General features: G+C 43.7%; 1 protein-coding gene across 1 annotated transcript in view; it reads right to left on the bottom strand.

Annotated features, from left to right (window-relative positions):
* Positions 1 to 1,653: 1,653 nt before the first annotated feature.
* Positions 1,654 to 19,211, bottom strand: part of LOC115126076 (endothelin receptor type B-like) — a 123,772-nt gene continuing 106,214 nt past the window's right edge. The window contains exons 6-8 of the mRNA XM_065020021.1: positions 3,098 to 3,231; positions 2,896 to 3,004; positions 1,654 to 2,536 (exon numbers count right to left, since the gene is read on the bottom strand). Of these exons, the coding sequence (XP_064876093.1) occupies positions 2,399 to 2,536; positions 2,896 to 3,004; positions 3,098 to 3,231 (381 nt within the window). The 3' untranslated portion in view covers positions 1,654 to 2,398. The remainder of the gene's footprint in view (positions 2,537 to 2,895; positions 3,005 to 3,097; positions 3,232 to 19,211) is intronic.

Below are 19,211 nucleotides of genomic sequence, written 5' to 3'. Positions count from 1 at the left end.
CTTTGCTTTGCTTCACTCCATGCTAAGTATTAGGGATAGCTTTGCTTTGCTTCACTCCATGGTAAGTATTAGGGATAGCTTTGCTTTGCTTCACTCCATGGTAAGTATTAGGGATAGCTTTGCTTCACTCCATGGTAAGTATTAGGGATAGCTTTAGTCATTGGTTTGTTTTCGTCCGATGCAGGCTGTCTGTTTCATTGCTACACAGTGATGTCACAGCATTGTCGACCCGTCAGTCCCAGTAAGAACATGTGACTGGGAATGGGGCCAAGGGAGAGGGGATGGGACTGGTTTACGTTGGGTTTAGAAGGAGAGGGGATGGGGCTGGGTTAGGTTGGGTTTAGAAGGAGAGGGGATGGGACTGGGTTAGGTTGGGTTTAGAAGGAGAGGGGATGGGACTGGGTTAGGTTGGGTTGGGTTGGGTTTAGAAGGAGGGGGATGGGGCTGGGTTAGGTTGGGTTTAGAAGGAGAGGGGATGGGACTGGGTTAGGTTGGGTTTAGAAGGAGAGGGGATGGGACTGGGTTAGGTTGGGTTTAGAAGGAGAGGGGATGGGACTGGATTAGGTTGGGTTTAGAAGGAGAGGGGATGGGGCTGGGTTAGGTTGGGTTGGGTTGGGTTTAGAAGGAGGGGGAATGGGACTGGGTTAGGTTGGGTTTAGAAGGAGAGGGGATGGGACTGGGTTAGGTTGGGTTTAGAAGGAGAGGGATGGGGCTGGGTTAGGTTGGGTTTAGAAGGAGAGGGGATGGGGCTGGGTTATGTTGGGTTTAGAAGGAGAGGGATGGGGCTGGGTTAGGTTGGGTTGGGTTGGGTTTAGAAGGAGGGGGAATGGGACTGGGTTAGGTTGGGTTTAGAAGGAGGGGGATGGGACTGGGTTAGGTTGGGTTTAGAAGGAGAGGGATGGGGCTGGGTTAGGTTGGGTTTAGAAGGAGAGGGGATGGGGCTGGGTTAGGTTGGGTTTAGAAGGAGAGGGGATGGGGCTGGGTTATGTTGGGTTTAGAAGGAGAGGGGATGGGACTGGGTTAGGTTGGGTTTAGAAGGAGAGGGATGGGACTGGGTTACTTGGGTTTAGAAGGAGAGAGGGGATGGGACTGGGTTGGGTTGGGTTGGGTTTTTAGAAGGAGGGGGATGGGGCTGGGTTAGGTTGGGTTTAGAAGGAGAGGGGATGGGACTGGGTTAGGTTGGGTTGGGTTGGGTTTAGAAGGAGAGGGGATGGGGCTGGGTTAGGTTGGGTTTAGAAGGAGAGGGATGGGACTGGATTAGGTTGGGTTTAGAAGGAGAGGGGATGGGACTGGGTTAGGTTGGGTTGGGTTGGGTTTAGAAGGAGAGGGGATGGGGCTGGGTTAGGTTGGGTTTAGAAGGAGAGGGGATGGGACTGGGTTAGGTTGGGTTTAGAAGGAGAGGGGATGGGACTGGATTAGGATGGGTTTAGAAGGAGAGGGATGGGATGGGGCTGGGTTAGGTTGGGTTGGGTTGGGTTTAGAAGGAGAGGGGATGGGGCGGGGTTAGGTTGGGTTTAGAAGGAGAGGGGATGGGATGGGGCTAGGTTGGGTTGGGTTGGGTTTAGAAGGAGGGGGATGGGACTGGGTTAGGTTGGGTTTTTAGAAGGAGAGGGGATGGGACTGGGTTAGGTTGGGTTTTTAGAAGGAGGGGGATGGGACTGGGTTAGGTTGGGTTTAGAAGGAGGGGGATGGGACTGGGTTAGGTTGGGTTTAGAAGGAGAGGGGATGGGACTGGTTCACGTTGGGTTTAGAAGGAGAGGGGATGGGGCTGGTTCAGTTGGGTTTAGAAGGAGAGGGGATGGGGCTGGGTTATGTTGGGTTTAGAAGGAGAGGGATGGGACTGGGTTATGTTGGGTTTAGAAGGAGAGGGGATGGGGCTGGGTTAGGTTGGGTTTAGAAGGAGAGGGGATGGGATGGGGCTGGGTTAGGTTGGGTTTAGAAGGAGAGGGGATGGGGCGGGGTTAGGTTGGGTTTAGAAGGAGAGGGGATGGGGCTGGGTTAGGTTGGGTTTAGAAGGAGAGGGGATGGGGCGGGGTTAGGTTGGGTTTAGAAGGAGAGGGGATGGGGCGGGGTTGGGTTTAGAAGGAGAGGGGATGGGACTGGGTTAGGTTGGGTTTAGAAGGAGAGGGGATGGGGCTGGGTTAGGTTGGGTTTAGAAGGAGAGGGATGGGACTGGGTTAGGTTGGGTTTAGAAGGAGAGGGGATGGGGCGGGGTTAGGTTGGGTTGGGTTGGGTTTAGAAGGAGGGGGGATGGGGCTGGGTTAGGTTGGGTTTAGCTGGACTGGACAGGAGGGAAGGGCTAGTGTTTGTTCATGCATGAATGTACCTGTGTGTGTGTGTGTGTGTGTGTGTGTGTGTGTGTGTGTGTGTGTGTGTGTGTGTGTGTGTGTGTGTGTGTTTAGGTGGAGGTGTATTTCTGACTGGAACGAGAGCTTGTTCTGTCGAGTTCGTTGCCATGACAGCTTCCCTTCCAGCGGACACCATCTCTCTCTGGAATCACATTCCTGCTCCTTGTACACCAGCAGCACAGACAAGACTACAGACACAGAAATACGAGTTAGATTCAATGCCTCAGCTTTAGTTTCTATCTGAATTTTGGTACATTGCAATCCCTTTATCTCTTTCATGAAATAGAGGTAGAGGGTTCATGACAGCTGCAGATTAAATTTAGGTAGAGGGTTCATGACAGCTGCAGATTAAATAGAGGTAGAGGGTTCATGACATCTGCAGATTAAATAGAGGTAGAGGGTTCATGACAGCTGCAGATTAAATAGAGGTAGAGGGTTCATAACATCTGCAGATTAAATAGAGGTAGAGGGTTCATAACAGCTGCAGATTAAATAGAGGTTTTCATTTTCCATTTCTGCAGACAGCTGTATGATAAAATACTCTCACCTTGAAACAGTTTTTGAACTTCTGGCTGACGAAGTAGAGAGCGACAGGGTTGATACAGGAGTTGAGAGACGCCATGTTGATACCGATATAATCCATCACTAGCAGGAAACTACAGGGGTTATAGATCAGGGGTCAGCATCACATCAACAGGAAGTCAGGAACCACAGAACAATGGACCACCGGGCAGGCGTGGCGTGTGTACCTGAGTAGTTCACAACGGTTGGGGTCATTCTGATCATAGATCGTTTTCTTCAGGATGCGGCTGAGATGGAGCGGTAGCCAGCACAGTGCAAAGATCACCACCAAGCAGAAGACCGTCTTAGCCACCTCGCGACGCTACACAGACACATACACAGCATGTATATCACATAGCTCATCAGAGTTCATATATTTGATGACAGCAGAGATTGCTGAGTTTATTTTGACCGTCTTTATGTGAAAAGGTCATGTGAAGAAGGCTCCCTCTGGGCTGCTGTTATATACTGTACACACACACACACTACCACATGCTGTTAGAAAGAATTCAAACTCAGAGGCCCCGCCGTTACAAAACAAAAACATGAACAAATCCTGTGAATTTTCATGTGAATAATTTATATTTGTTATTATTTTACATGAGTCCCCACATTTATTTTTTTTACCACTAACCCAGCTGTATCTGGTCTCCCATCCAGGGACCAACCAGGACCCTGCTCTAGCTTCAGAAACAAACCAGCAGTGAGATGCAAGGTGCTACGTTGCTGGAATGAATGAGCCAAAACTTACAACTGGAGAAAAGGAAGCAAAGGCTGAGTAACAACTAAAGATAGGGGAAACTGTAGGAAAGTAACAACTAAAGATAGGGGAAACTACAGGAAAGTAACAACTAAAGATAGGGGAAACTACAGGAAAGTAACAACTAAAGATAGGGGAAACTGTAGGAAAGTAACAACTAAAGATAGGGGAAACTACAGGAAAGTAACAACTAAAGATAGGGGAAACTAGAGGAAAGTAACAACTAAAGATAGGGGAAACTGTAGGAAAGTAACAACTAAAGATAGGGGAAACTACAGGAAAGTAACAACTAAAGATAGGGGAAACTACAGGAAAGTAACAACTAAAGATAGGGGAAACTGTAGGAAAGTAACAACTAAAGATAGGGGAAACTACAGGAAAGTAACAACTAAAGATAGGGGAAACTAGAGGAAAGTAACAACTAAAGATAGGGGAAACTACAGGAAAGTAACAACTAAAGATAGGGAAACTACAGGAAAGTAACAACTAAAGATAGGGAAACTACAGGAAAGTAACAACTAAAGATAGGGGAAACTACAGGAAAGTAACAACTAAAGATAGGGAAACTACAGGAAAGTAACAACTAAAGATAGGGGAAACTAGAGGAAAGTAACAACTAAAGATAGGGGAAACTACAGGAAAGTAACAACTAAAGATAGGGGAAACTAGAGGAAAGTAACAACTAAAGATAGGGGAAACTAGAGGAAAGTAACAACTAAAGATAGGGGAAACTACAGGAAAGTAACAACTAAAGATAGGGGAAAGTAACAACTAAAGATAGGGGAAACTACAGGAAAGTAACAACTAAAGATAGGGGAAACTACAGGAAAGTAACAACTAAAGATAGGGGAAACTACAGGAAAGTAACAACTAAAGATAGGGGAAACTAGAGGAAAGTAACAACTAAAGATAGGGGAAACTACAGGAAAGTAACAACTAAAGATAGGGGAAACTACAGGAAAGTAACAACTAAAGATAGGGAAACTAGAGGAAAGTAACAACTAAAGATAGGGGAAACTAGAGGAAAGTAACAACTAAAGATAGGGGAAACTAGAGGAAAGTAACAACTAAAGATAGGGAAACTAGAGGAAAGTAACAACTAAAGATAGGGGAAACTAGAGGAAAGTAACAACTAAAGATAGGGGAAACTACAGGAAAGTAACAACTAAAGATAGGGGAAACTAGAGGAAAGTAACAACTAAAGATAGGGGAAACTAGAGGAAAGTAACAACTAAAGATAGGGGAAACTACAGGAAAGTAACAACTAAAGATAGGGGAAACTACAGGAAAGTAACAACTAAAGATAGGGGAAACTACAGGAAAGTAACAACTAAAGATAGGGGAAACTAGAGGAAAGTAACAACTAAAGATAGGGGAAACTAGAGGAAAGTAACAACTAAAGATAGGGGAAACTACAGGAAAGTAACAACTAAAGATAGGGGAAACTACAGGAAAGTAACAACTAAAGATAGGGAAAACTACAGGAAAGTAACAACTAAAGATAGGGGAAACTACAGGAAAGTAACAACTAAAGATAGGGAAACTAGAGGAAAGTAACAACTAAAGATAGGGGAAACTAGAGGAAAGTAACAACTAAAGATAGGGAAACTAGAGGAAAGTAACAACTAAAGATAGGGGAAACTAGAGGAAAGTAACAACTAAAGATAGGGGAAACTAGAGGAAAGTAACAACTAAAGATAGGGGAAACTACAGGAAAGTAACAACTAAAGATAGGGGAAACTACAGGAAAGTAACAACTAAAGATAGGGGAAACTAGAGGAAAGTAACAACTAAAGATAGGGGAAACTACAGGAAAGTAACAACTAAAGATAGGGGAAACTACAGGAAAGTAACAACTAAAGATAGGGGAGTTTGTTAGTTTCAAAGTGGGTGGCAAGGAATAAGTTAGTCATAAATATTTCTAAAACTAAAAGCATTGTATTTGGAACAAAACACTCACTAAACCCTCAACCTCAACTACATCTTATAATACATAATGTGGAAATTGAGCGAGTTGGGATGACTAAACTGCTTGGAGTAACACTAGATTGTAAACTGTCATGGTAAAAAGCATATTGATACAACAGTAGCTAAGATGGGGAGAAGTCTGTCCATAATAAAGCGCTACTCTACCTTTTTAACAGCACCATCAACAAGGAAGGTCCTACAGGCCCTAGTTTTGTCGCACCTGGACTATTGTTCAGTCGTGTGGTCAGGTGCCACAAAAAGGGACTTAAGAAAATTGCAATTGGCCCAGAACAGGGCAACACAGCTGGCCTTTGGATGTACACAGAGAGCTAACATGAATAATATGCATGTCAAGCTCTCGTGGGTCAAAGTGGAGGAGACTCACAAACTTCTACAGATGCACAATCGAGAGCATCCTGGCGGGCTGTATCACCGCCTGGTACGGCAACTGCTCCGCCCTCAACCGTAAGGCTCTCCAGAGGGTAGTGAGGTCTGCACAACGCATCACCGGGGGCAAACTACCTGCCCTCCAGGACACCTACACCACCCGATGTTACAGGAAGGCCATAAAGATCATCAAGGACATCAACCACCCGAACCACTGCCTGTTCACCCCGCTATCATCCAGAAGGCGAGGTCAGTACAGGTGCATCAAAGCTGGGACCGAGAGACTGAAAAACAGCTTCTATCTCAAGGCCATCAGACTGTTAAACAGCCACCACTAACATTGAGTGGCTGCTGCCAACACACTGTCATTGACCCAACTCCAGCCACTTTAATAATGGGAATTGATGGGAAATGATGTAAATATATCACTAGCCACTTTAAACAATGCTACCTTATATAATGTTACTTACCCTACATTATTCATCTCATATGCATATGTATATACTGTACTCTAGATCATCGACTGCATTCTTATGTCACTAGCCACTTTAACTATGCCACTTTGTTTACATACTCATCTCATATGTATATACTGTACTCAATACCATCTACTGTATGCTGCTCTGTACCATCACTCATTCATATATCATTCATATATCCTTATGTACATATTCCTTATCCCCTTACACTGTGTATAAGACAGTAGTTTTGGAATTGTTAGTTAGATTACTTGTTGGTTATCACTGCATTGTCGGAACTAGAAGCACAAGCATTTCGCTACACTCGCATTAACATCTGCTAACCATGTGTATGTGACAAATAAAATTTGATTTGATTTGATTTGAGGAGAGCTTGACTTCATCACTACTTGTATTTGTGAGAGGTATTGACATGTTGAATGCACCGAGCTGTCTGTTTGAACATGCATACACATGGATTTTGTATTGTATATATGTGGTGGTGGGGCCTGAGGGAATGCAGTGTGTTATGAATGTATTATATATATTTATTTTAATGTATAACTGCCTTAATTTTGCTGTACTCCAGGAAGAGTAGCTGCTTCCTTGGCAGAACTAATCCATAATAAATACATTTTTTTTTACCTTTATTTAACTAGGCAAGTCAGTTAAGAACAAATTCTTATTTTCAATGACGGCCTAGGAACAGTGGGTTAACTGCCTGTTCAGGGGCAGAACGACAGATTTGTACCTTGTCAGCTCGGGGGTTTGAACTTGCAACCTTCCGGTTACTAGTCCAACGCTCTAACCACTAGGCTACCCTGCCGCCCCAAATACACGGAGAGGATCTGCGTCTGTACCACGTACTCTCACTACTGGTGTCCCCAGGATTCGGTTTTAGGCCCTCTTCTCTCCATACACCAAGTCACTTGGCTCTGTCATATCCTCACATGGTCTCTCCTATCATTGCTATGAGGATGACACTCAACTACTTTTCTCCTTCCCCCTTCTGACACCCAGGTGGCGACACGCATCTTTCCGTGCCTGGCAGATATCTCATCTTGGATTTATGCCCACCACCTCAAGCTCAACCTCAACAAGGTGGAGCTGCTCTTCCTCCCGGGGAAGGCCGCTCTCATAGAATGCAAAGAACCTTGGCGTGACCTTGGACAACACCCTGTCGTTTTCTGATAACATCAAAGACCCGCTCCAAGAGCTACAGCATCAGTAGAGTACGACCTCACACAGGAAGCGGCGCAGGTCCTAATCCAGGCACAGGTCATCTCCTGTATACTGCAACTCGTTGTTGGCTGGGCTCCCCGCTTGTGCCCTGAAACCCCTGCAACTTGGGGAGCACGTGATGCCTCGGAGCTGAGCGTTGACAAACCGAGCTCTTCAAAGTTATCCTATTATTACCTAAATAACAACGTTGAAACAATATTCTAACATCGGCAGATAAATTGTCAAGTATTTACTTTCCCAAAAAGCCATGGCCGAGACGCAAAAAGGATGACCAAAACGTTGTTGATTGCCAAGATAACGATAACGCTACAGCTAGCAAGATTAGCATTAGCCCTCATATCTCAGACAACAGTTCCAGACTGTTGCTCTCAGCAGCCTCTTCTGAGCCTGCCGACATGCTTGCTACTCTCCTCTGGGAAATTCAAGATGGTAACAAAGGTCTTTGAAAATTGACAAGAAATCGGCTAAACTCTGAACATTCTTCCATTGACGACCTGAAATCCTCCCTGAATGATCTCCTTTTGAGAACGACTGAGGCTGAGTTGTGCATTAGCACAGTTGAATATACCGTCACTAGACATGACCAGGTTCTGATAGAGCTGCAGAAGGACAATGTCTATCTCAAAAACAAGGTAGACTAGATGGAGAACCAGATATCCCTGTGGTGGGATTGAAAGAGAACAGCAAGGGCTGTGACCCGGTCCGTTTCTTCACTCAATGGATCCATGATGTCCTAGGCATAATCAACTTAACCAAGCCGTTGGAAATCGAACGCGCCAACAGAACCGAAAGAAGACACACGTCTTACATCCAGTAAACACAATAAACTAAAGAGGAATGGGTAGGACACGTTTTTGCATCCTCTTTTAACTCCAAAGGAAGAGGAACTGCAATTTTGATAAGTAGACAAATCCCCTTCTGCGTCAACAACACCATCTCTGATCCCTCAGGCAGGTTTGTTTTGGTGCAGGGGAATATGTTTTCAGAGTCAACAACCATCTCTGATCCCTCAGGCAGGTTTGTTTTGGTGCAGGGGAATATGTTTTCAGAGTCAACAACACCATCTCTGATCCCTCTGGCAGGTTTGTTTTGGTGCAGGGGAATATGTTTTCAGAGTCAACAACACCATCTCTGATCCCTCAGGCAGGTTTGTTTTGGTGCAGGGGAATATGTTTTCAGAGTCAACAACACCATCTCTGATCCCTCATGAAATGAAAAAATGTTATAAATTGATTTGCATTTTAATGAGGGAAATAAGTATTTGACCCTCTGCAAAACATGACTTAGTACTTGGTGGCAAAACCCTTGTTGGCAATTACAGAGTTCAGACAATTTATAACATTGTTGACATGTGTTTTTCTGGATTTTTTTGTTGTTATTCTGTCTCTCACTGTTCAAATTAACCTACCATTAAAATTATAGACTGGTCATTTCTTTGTCAGTGGGCAAACGTACAAAATCAGCAAGGGATCAAATACATTTTTCCCTCACTGTATACAGGCTTTTGGTAAATAAAAAAACTGAAATATAATACTCTGAACACATATCAAGCTGAGGGCCATCACTAAATCAAAACAGCGTTACTACGAGCTTGGAGAGAAAGCACACAAAGTATTGGCAACTGAAAGCAGAGGAAAGTAAGAGGACCATTAATGCTATAGAAACTCTTACTAAGGGATATCTTTCGACTGAAATTAATGATACTTTTAAGAAATATTACGAAGACCTCTACACTTCCCAATCAAGCTATGATCTATCAGAGATCGACTCTTTGCTCTTCTCTCTCAACCTCTCATGCCTGTCAGAGGAAGACAGAGAGTGCCTGAGTAGACAGTTGGAGGCCATTAAATCCTTACCTTCTAAAAAATCTCCTGGAGGATGGCTTCCCTCCAGAGTTCTATAAAGAATTTAGGGAGCTGTTGATACTTAAAAAATCCGGGGAGGACAACTGCTTTCCAGAGTGTCTCTCAAGCAGTGATTACAATAATTCACAAGAAAGGGAAAAACTCGCTAAAGTGTGCCTCCTACAGACCAATCTCTCTCCTTAACACAGATTGTAAACTGGTCACCAAGATGCTATCTTTTATTTTATTTATTTTTATTTCACCTTTATTTAACCAGGTAAGCAAGTTGAGAACAAGTTCTCATTTACAATTGCGACCTGGCCAAGATAAAGCAAAGCAGTTCGACACATACAACGACACAGAGTTACACATGGAGTAAAACAAACATACAGTCAATAATACAGTAAAAAAAAAACAAGTCTATATACAATGTGAGCAAATTAGGTGAGAAGGGAGGTAAAGGCAAAAAAGGCCATGGTGGCAAAGTAAATACAATATAGCAAGTAAAACACTGGAATGGTAGTATTGCAATGGAAGAATGTGCAAAGTAGAAATAAAAATAATGGGGTGCAAAGGAGCAAAATAAATAAATAAATTAAATACAGTTAGGAAAGAGGTAGTTGTTTGGGCTAATTATAGGTGGGCTATGTACAGGTGCAGTAATCTGTAAGATGCTCTGACAGTTGGTGTTTAAAGCTAGTGAGGGAGATAAGTGTTTCCAATTTAAGAGATTTTTGTAGTTCGTTCCAGTCATTGGCAGCAGAGAACTGGAAGGAGAGGCGGCCAAAGAAAGAATTGGTTTTGGGGGTGACTAGAGAGATATACCTGCTGGAGCGTGTGCTACAGGTGGGAGATGCTATGGTGACCAGCGAGCTGAGATAAGGGGGACTTTACCTAGCAGGGTCTTGTAGATGACATGGAGCCAGTGGGTTTGGCGAATGAGAGGGCCAGCCAAGAGCGTACAGGTCGCAATGGTGGGTAGTATATGGGGCTTTGGTGACAAAACGGATAGCACTGTGATAGACTGCATCCAATTTGTTGAGTAGGGTATTGGAGGCTATTTTGTAAATGACATCGCCAAAGTCGAGGATTGGTAGGATGGTCAATTTTACAAGGGTATGTTTGGCAGCATGAGTGAAGGATGCTTTGTTGCGAAATAGGAAGCCAATTCTAGATTTAACTTTGGATTGGAGATGTTTGATATGGGTCTGGAAGGAGAGTTTACAGTCTAACCAGACACCTAAGTATTTGTAGTTGTCCACGTATTCTAAGTCAGAGCCGTCCAGAGTAGTGATGTTGGACAGGCGGGTAGGTGCAGGTAGCGATCGGTTGAAGAGCATGCATTTAGTTTTACTTGTATTTAAGAGCAATTGGAGGCCACGGAAGGAGAGTTGTATGGCATTGAAGCTTGCCTGGAGGGTTGTTAACACAGTGTCCAAAGAAGGGCCGGAAGTATACAGGATGGTGTCGTCTGCGTAGAGGTGGATCAGAGACTCACCAGCAGCAAGAGCAACATCATTGATGTATACAGAGAAGAGAGTCGGTCCAAGAATTGAACCCTGTGGCACCCCATAGAGACTGCCAGAGGTCCGGACAGCAGACCCTCCGATTTGACACACTGAACTCTATCAGAGAAGTAGTTGGTGAACCAGGCGAGGCAATCATTTGAGAAACCAAGGCTGTCGAGTCTGCCGATAAGGATGTGGTGGTTGACAGAGTCGAAAGCCTTGGCCAGATCAATGAATACGGCTGCACAGTAATGTTTCTTATCGATGGCGGTTAAGATATCGTTTAGGACCTTGAGCGTGGCTGAGGTGCACCCATGACCAGCTCTGAAACCAGATTGCATAGCAGAGAAGGTATGGTGAGATTCGAAATGGTCGGTAATCTGTTTGTTGACTTGGCTTTCGAAGACCTTAGAAAGGCATGGTAGGATAGATATAGGTCTGTAGCAGTTTGGGTCAAAGTGTCCCCCCTTTGAAGAGGGGGATGACCGCAGCTGCTTTCCAATCTTTGGGAATCTCAGATGACAAGAAAGAGAGGTTGAACAGGCTAGTAATAGGGGTGGCAACAATTTCGGCAGATAATTTTAGAAAGAAAGGGTCCAGATTGTCTAGCCCGGCTGATTTGTAGGGGTCCAGATTTTTCAGCTCTTTCAGAACTTCAGCTGAATGGATTTGGGAGAAGGAGAAATGGGGAAGGCTTGGGCGAGTTGCTGTTGGGGGTGCAGTGCTGTTGACCGGGGTAGGAGTTGCCAGGTGGAAAGCATGGCCAGCCGTAGAAAAATGCTTATTGAAATTCTCAATTATGGTGGATTTATCAGTGGTGACAGTGTTTCCTATCTTCAGTGCAGTGGGCAGCTGGGAGGAGGTGTTCTTATTCTCCATGGACTTTACAGTGTCCCAGAACTTTTTAGAGTTAGTGTTGCAGGAAGCAAATTTCTGCTTGAAAAAGCTAGCCTTGGCTTTTCTAACTGCCTGTGTATAACGGTTTCTAGCTTCCCTGAACAGCTGCATATCACGGGGCTGTTCGATGCTAATGCAGAACGCCATAGGATGTTTTTGTGTTGGTTAAGGGCAGTCAGGTCTGGGGAGAACCAAGGGCTATATCTGTTCCTGGTTCTAATTTTCTTGAATGGGGCATGTTTATTTAAGATTGTTAGGAAGGCATTTTTAAAAATATCCAGGCATCCTCTACTGACGGGATGAGATCAATATCCTTCCAGGACACCCCGGCCAGGTCGATTAGAAAGGCCTGCTCGCTGAAGTGTTTCAGGGAGCGTTTTACAGTGATGAGTGGAGGTCGTTTGACCGCTGACCCATTACGGATGCAGGCAATGAGGCAGTGATCGCTGAGATCTTGGTTGAAGACAGCAGAGGTGTATTTAGAGGGGAAGTTGGTTAGGATGATATCTATGAGGGTGCCCGTGTTTAAGGCTTTGGGGGTACCTGGTAGGTTCATTGATAATTTGTGTGAGATTGAGGGCATCAAGTTTAGATTGTAGGATGGCTGGGGTGTTAAGCATGTTCCAGTTTAGGTCGCCTAGCAGCACGAGCTCTGAAGATAGATGGGGGCAATCAGTTCACATATGGTGTCCAGAGCACAGCTGGGAGCAGAGGGTGGTCTATAGCAGGCGGCAACGGTGAGAGACTTGTTTTTAGAGAGGTGGATTTTTAAAAGTAGAAGTTCAAATTGTTTGGGTACAGACCTGGATAGTAGGACAGAACTCTGCAGGCTATCTTTGCAGTAGATTGCAACACCGCCCCCTTTAGCAGTTCTATCTTGTCTGAAAATGTTGTAGTTTGGAATTAAAATTTCTGAATTTTTGGTGGTCTTCCTAAGCCAGGATTCAGACACAGCTAGAACATCCGGGTTGGCAGAGTGTGCTAAAGCAGTGAAAAGAACAAACTTAGGGAGGAGGCTTCTAATGTTAACATGCATGAAACCAAGGCTATTACGGTTACAGAAGTCATCAAAAGAGAGCGCCTGGGGAATAGGAGTGGAGCTAGGCACTGCAGGGCCTGGATTCACCTCTACATCGCCAGAGGAACATAGGAGGAGAAGAATAAGGGTACGGCTAAAAGCAATAAGAATTGGTCGTCTAGAACGTCTGGAACAGAGAGTAAAAGGAGGTTTCTGGGGGCGATAAAATAGCATCAAGGTATAATGTACAGACAAAGGTATGGTAGGATGTGAGTACAGTGGAGGTAAACCTAGGTATTGAGTGATGAAGAGAGAGATATTGTCTCTAGAAACATTGAAACCAGGAGATGTCATTGCATGTGTGGGTGGTGGAAATAATAAGTTGGATAAGGTATAGTGAGCAGGACTAGAGGCTCTGCAGTGAAATAAGCCAATAAACACTAACCAGAACAGCAATGGACAAGACATATTGACATTAAGGAGAGGCATCCTTAGTCGAGTGATCAAAAGGGTCCAGGGAGTGGAGAGGTTGGTTTGGGGTCACGGCGATTTAGACAGCTAGCCAGGACATCGGTAGCAAGCTAGCATAGGATGGAGGTCTGTTGTTAGCCACCTCTTGCGTTCCGTCAATAGATTAGTGGAGTTCCGTGTTGTAGAGGGGATTAGTCCAAATCACACAACAACAAAAAAAAATAAAAACAATAGATATAGTTATAGAGGCCCAAGAAGAAACATGTTAATAATAAAAATAAATAAATTGTCCGATTGTCTATTCTGAGAGCATCCGGTAAGACAGCTAACGGTTAGCAGGCCGCAGATGGGCATTCAGGTAACGTCGCGACGGAGGAGCCAGCCGGATCTCCTTCGGGTAGATAACGTCGGCAGTCCAGTTGTGAGGGCCCGGAGGGGCTCCGTGTAGGCAGTAAAACGGGTCCGGATAGGTGACTGCAGCCCAGGAGTGATTGACGGAGCTCAGGAGTGGTTGACGGAGCTCGCTAGCTCCGGAGTGATGTTTGCTCCGGAATCGACGAAAGCAGATAGACACACGGATAGCAGCCAGCTAGCTGTGAGATCCGGGAGTGAATGTCCAGAGAGCAGTTGAAATCCAGGGACATGGAGAGAAAAAATCGGTCCGGTATGTTCCGTTCCGAGCCGCGCTGCGCTGCGCCGTACAAAACTGGCGATAGATTTTCGAGTTAAAGGATAGCTAATGACCACAAACCGTGGTTAGCTGAATACGAACGAGTTGCCAGTAAAGAAGCTAACTAGCTTCTGGCTAGCTTCTTGGAGGATTGCAGATTTGATTGCAGATTTGAGGTAAATAATACGTATTTATACATATCAATTGGTGAGGCAGGTTGCAGGAGAGTGTATTGAAGATGAGTTGATGGAAAATAAAAATAAATAATCTAAGAGACTGGAGATCAGACTGGCTTCATAATTAATCGATTGTCCTCCAATAATCTCAGAAGGTTCTTTGATATAATTCACCTTGCTAACAAAAACAAAATACCTAGTGTCGCAGTCTCCCTCGATGCCGAAAAGGACTTTGATAGGGTTGAATGGCCATATCTCTTTCGCGTCTTGGAAAGGTTTGGTTTAGGTACAAAACTCATAAAGCTAGGATTTCTACCAATGGGATTACTTCCTTCTCTTTCCCTCTCTGTAGGGGGAACAGACAAGGCTGCCCAATTAGCCCCCACCTCTTTTCCCTCGCCATCGAAATATTGGCTGAGGCTATTAGAACGTGCCCTGACATACATGGCTTTGAGGTGGGCCCCCATACCCATATGTTATCACTTTTTGCAGACAATCTTATTTCTAATGAACCCAGAACATTCCCTCTCTCACGTACAGAACCTATTACAGTATTATAGTTTTTTGGATATGAGGTCAATTTTGATAAAAGCTCAATCTTACTGTTGTCTGTCTTTGACCATCATACCATCAAGAATACGTTTATATTTAGATGGTCGCCTATGGGCTTCACATGTTTGGGCATAATGGTGGATGGTAACTTGAACAACCTCTATAAACTCAATCTGGCCAGCTTGTTGTAAAAGGTGGAGGGTAACCTGTGTAAATGGATGGACTTGCCTCTCTACTGGGTAGAATCAATGTAATTAAAATGAATGTCCCGCCCAGATTTCTATATTTGTTTCAATCTCTCCCTATCCCTGTGCCCCCAGCATTCTTTTCCTCTCTCGACAAGCTGACCAGACGGTTTATCTGGCACGGAAAATCCCCTAGGGTTAGCCTGGATAAACTGACCCTTGATTACGGTCAAGGGGGCTTAAACCTCCCAAATTTTAGAATGTGCTACTGGGCTGCACAGTCTAGGTTTCTGGCTCAGAGGTTTGACAATGGTCCCTCTCCCTCATGGTTGAACATTGAAAAGCTTGAGGTAAATGATGACACTGGGGCAGAATTGTTTTACAAATGGGAGAGAAAATCTATAGAAACCATCACAGACAACCCTTTAATCATACATTCTGTCCTGGCATGGAGCAAACTGCATGAGCTGTTCGGACGAGGGGGATTCCTTTCCCCTAAAACCCCTTTATGGAACAATAGATTGATCCATATGTTTTTCCAGAATAGTAACTTTAGACCGTGGTCTGATAAGGGGATCACTCTTCTGGAACACTGTTACGAGGAGGGAGTTCTTATGTCTTTTGATCAGCTGAAACAGAAATACCACTTGCCTAACAGGGACTTCTTTAGCTACCTACAACTACGAAACTTTATTAAGGGGACTCTGAAGGGACAATGGAACCTACCTAAGATGTCACCTATTGAACAACTCTGCCATGCAGACCAACCACTGTTCAAGACCATTTCCCGTGTATACGATGCTCTTATGTCAGGACTAACACTGCCTGGGCTAGATAAACCCCGACTTAGATGGGAAAAAGATCTGGGTATTGATCTTGATGAGGATCTATGGAGTGACCTATGCAGGGATGGTGTTACATCCACATTGAACTCCAGATACAGACTGATCCAGTTTAATTTCCTCCATCAGCTCTATATCACCCCATCTAGACTACACAAGTTCAACCCAGACATCTCCTCCCTATGTATTAGATGTGGCTCAGGAACATTCCTCCATTCCCCTTGCAGTGTTCAAAACTACACGCTTTCTTATCATTGTGCTGCTGCAAATGTTATATGTTTTTTATATGTTATATATGTTATGTTATATGTTATATATGTTATATATGTTATGTTATATGTTATATATGTTATATATGTTATGTTATATGTTATATATGTTATATATGTTATGTTATATGTTATATATGTTATATATGTTATGTTATATGTTTTTTAGTGTTTTTATTTTTATTTAGTTTTTGAGTACGTGTGTGTGTGTGTATGTATGTATGTGTATGTGTGTGTGTGTGTGTGTGTGTGTGTGTGTGTGTGTGTGTGTGTGTGTGTGTGTGTGTGTGTGTGTGTGTGTGTGTGTGTGTGTGTGTGTGTGTATGTATGTATGTATGTATGTATGTATGTATGTATGTATGTATATATGTGTATGTATGTATGTATGTATGTATGTATGTATGTATGTATGTATATATATATATATAGGCACCAAGTGAAAATAAATAGATTAAGAAAAATAAATGTTTTTATTTGACTTTATCATTCATTTTAATTGTATTTTAATTTTTTCAATTGTATTATTATTTTTTGACTTTTTTTTTTTTAAAGCCTGTCACATCTGTGAATGTGGAATGTGTTTTGTTGGTTAATTGAAAAACAAGAAAACTTAATAAAACTTTAAATAAATAAAAAACTACACGGTTTCTGGCAGGGGGTATGCGATACCATATCTTCAATTCACGGGGTTGCATTCCCTTTAGACCCGGAGGTCTGTCTACTGGGTAACTTAAATAACACCAATCTTAGTCAAAACCATACTATAAAGCTAACACAAATATTGCTAGCGATTGCCAGGAAATGTATTGCCTTGAAATGGAAATCGGATTCCCCCTGCCAGTTGCAATGTGGCCAACAGAAGTTAATAGTTGTATTCCACTGGAGAAAATCACTTCCTGCTTGAGGAATAAGTTAGAGACATTTTACAGAATTTGGCAACCTTTCATTGACTATATGGAGATTCTCCCCCCACATCACATTGATTGAATCTATATATAATCCTCACATAATGTATAATATGTAGCCTACGATATGATCCAATGACTTATTCTTTTTTATTTAAATTTTTTCTTATTTTTTAAATTTTTATTATGACTTTAATTTATTGTATTTTAGTAAATATATATATATATATATTTTTTGTTACTGTCACTTTGTCATATTGTTGTCTAATATCTTATAATTTTGGTTTTGAATGTTCTTAATTGGAAAATGCAAACCCCCCCGCAACTTAATCAGAACGTTGCAGCCCGCCTGGTTTTCAATCTTTCCAAGTCACCCGCTCCTCTGCACACTCCACTCGCTTCCAGTTGAAACTCCCATCCACTACAAGATGGTGTTTCCCTATGGAACAGCTGCCCCTCCCTACCTTCAGACTATGCTCCAACACTACACCCCAACCCGAGCACTCCATTCTGCCACCTCTGGTCTCTTGGACCTCCCACACTTGAATTTAGGACAACACATATCACAGGAGATACAACACTTATAGACAACACATATCACAGGAGATACAACACTTATAGACAACACATATCACAGGAGATACAACACTTATAGACAACACATATCACAGGAGATACAACACTTGAATTATGGACAATACATACAGCCTCCACTCTTCCGGGAAGGCTTTCCACTAGATGTTGGAACATTGCTGCTATAACAGCCTCCACTCTTCTGGGAAGGCTTTCCCCTAGATGTTGGAACATTGCTGCTATAACAGCCTCCACTCTTCTGGGAAGGCTTTCCACTAGATGTTGGAACATTGCTGCTATAACAGCCTCCACTCTTCTGGGAAGGCTTTCCACTAGATGTTGGAACATTGCTGCTATAACAGCCTCCACTCTTCTGGGAAGGCTTTCCCCTAGATGTTGGAACATTGCTGCTATAACAGCCTCCACTCTTCTGGGAAGGCTTTCCACTAGATGTTGGAACATTGCTGCTATAACAGCCCCCACTCTTCTGGGAAGGCTTTCCACTAGATGTTGGAACATTGCTGCTATAACAGCCTCCACTCTTCTGGGAAGGCTTTCCACTAGATGTTGGAACATTGCTGCTATAACAGCCTCCACTCTTCTGGGAAGGCTTTCCACTAGATGTTGGAACATTACTGCTATAACAGCCTCCACTCTTCTGGGAAGGCTTTCCACTAGATGTTGGAACATTGCTGCTATAACAGCCTCCACTCTTCTGGGAAGGCTTTCCACTAGATGTTGGAACATTGTTGCGGGTATTTACTTCCATTCAGCCACGAGCATTAGTGAGATTGGGCACTGATGTTGGGTGATTAGGCCTGGCTTGCAGTCGGCGTTCCAATTCATCCCAAAGGTGTTAAATGAGGTTGAGGTCAAGGCTCTGTGCAGGCCAGTCAAGGTCTTCCACACCGAACTTGACAAACCATTTCTGTATGGACCTCACTTTGTGCACGGAGGCATTGTCATGCTGAAACAGGAAAGGGCCTTTGCTAAACTGTTGCCACAAAGTTGGAAGCATAGAATCCTCTAGAATGTCATTGTATGCTGTCATGTTAAGATTTCCATTCACTGGAACTAAAGTGCCTAACACGAACCATGAAAAATAGCCCCAGACCATGCCTCCTCCACCAAACTCTACAGTTGGCACTATGCATAGGGGCAGGTAGCGTTAGCTGGCATCTACCAAACCCAGATTCGTCCTTCAGACTGCTAGACGGTGAAGCGTGATTCATCATTCCAGAGAATGCGATTCCACTGTTCCAGAGTCCAATGACTACACCATTCCGGCCAACACTTGGCATTGCGCATGGTGATCTTAGGCTTGTGTGCGGCTGCTCGGCCATGGAAAACCATTTCATTAAGCTCCCGACTAACAGTTATAGTGCTGACGTTGCTTCCAGAGGCAGTTTGGAACTCGGTAGTGATGCAACAAAGGACAGATGATTTTTACAAGCTGCACACTTCAGTAACCCCGTTCTCTGAGCATGTGGCCCACCACTTCAAATCACATTTTATTGGTCACATATTTAGCAGATGTTATTGCGGGTGTAGTGAAATGCTTGTGTTCCTAGCTCCAA

The sequence above is a fragment of the Oncorhynchus nerka genome, linkage group LG6 (assembly GCF_034236695.1).
Source record: "Oncorhynchus nerka isolate Pitt River linkage group LG6, Oner_Uvic_2.0, whole genome shotgun sequence".
Lineage (NCBI taxonomy): Eukaryota > Metazoa > Chordata > Actinopteri > Salmoniformes > Salmonidae > Oncorhynchus > Oncorhynchus nerka.
Note: the sequence above shows the minus strand (reverse complement) of the source record. Positions and strands in the feature narration are given on the sequence as shown.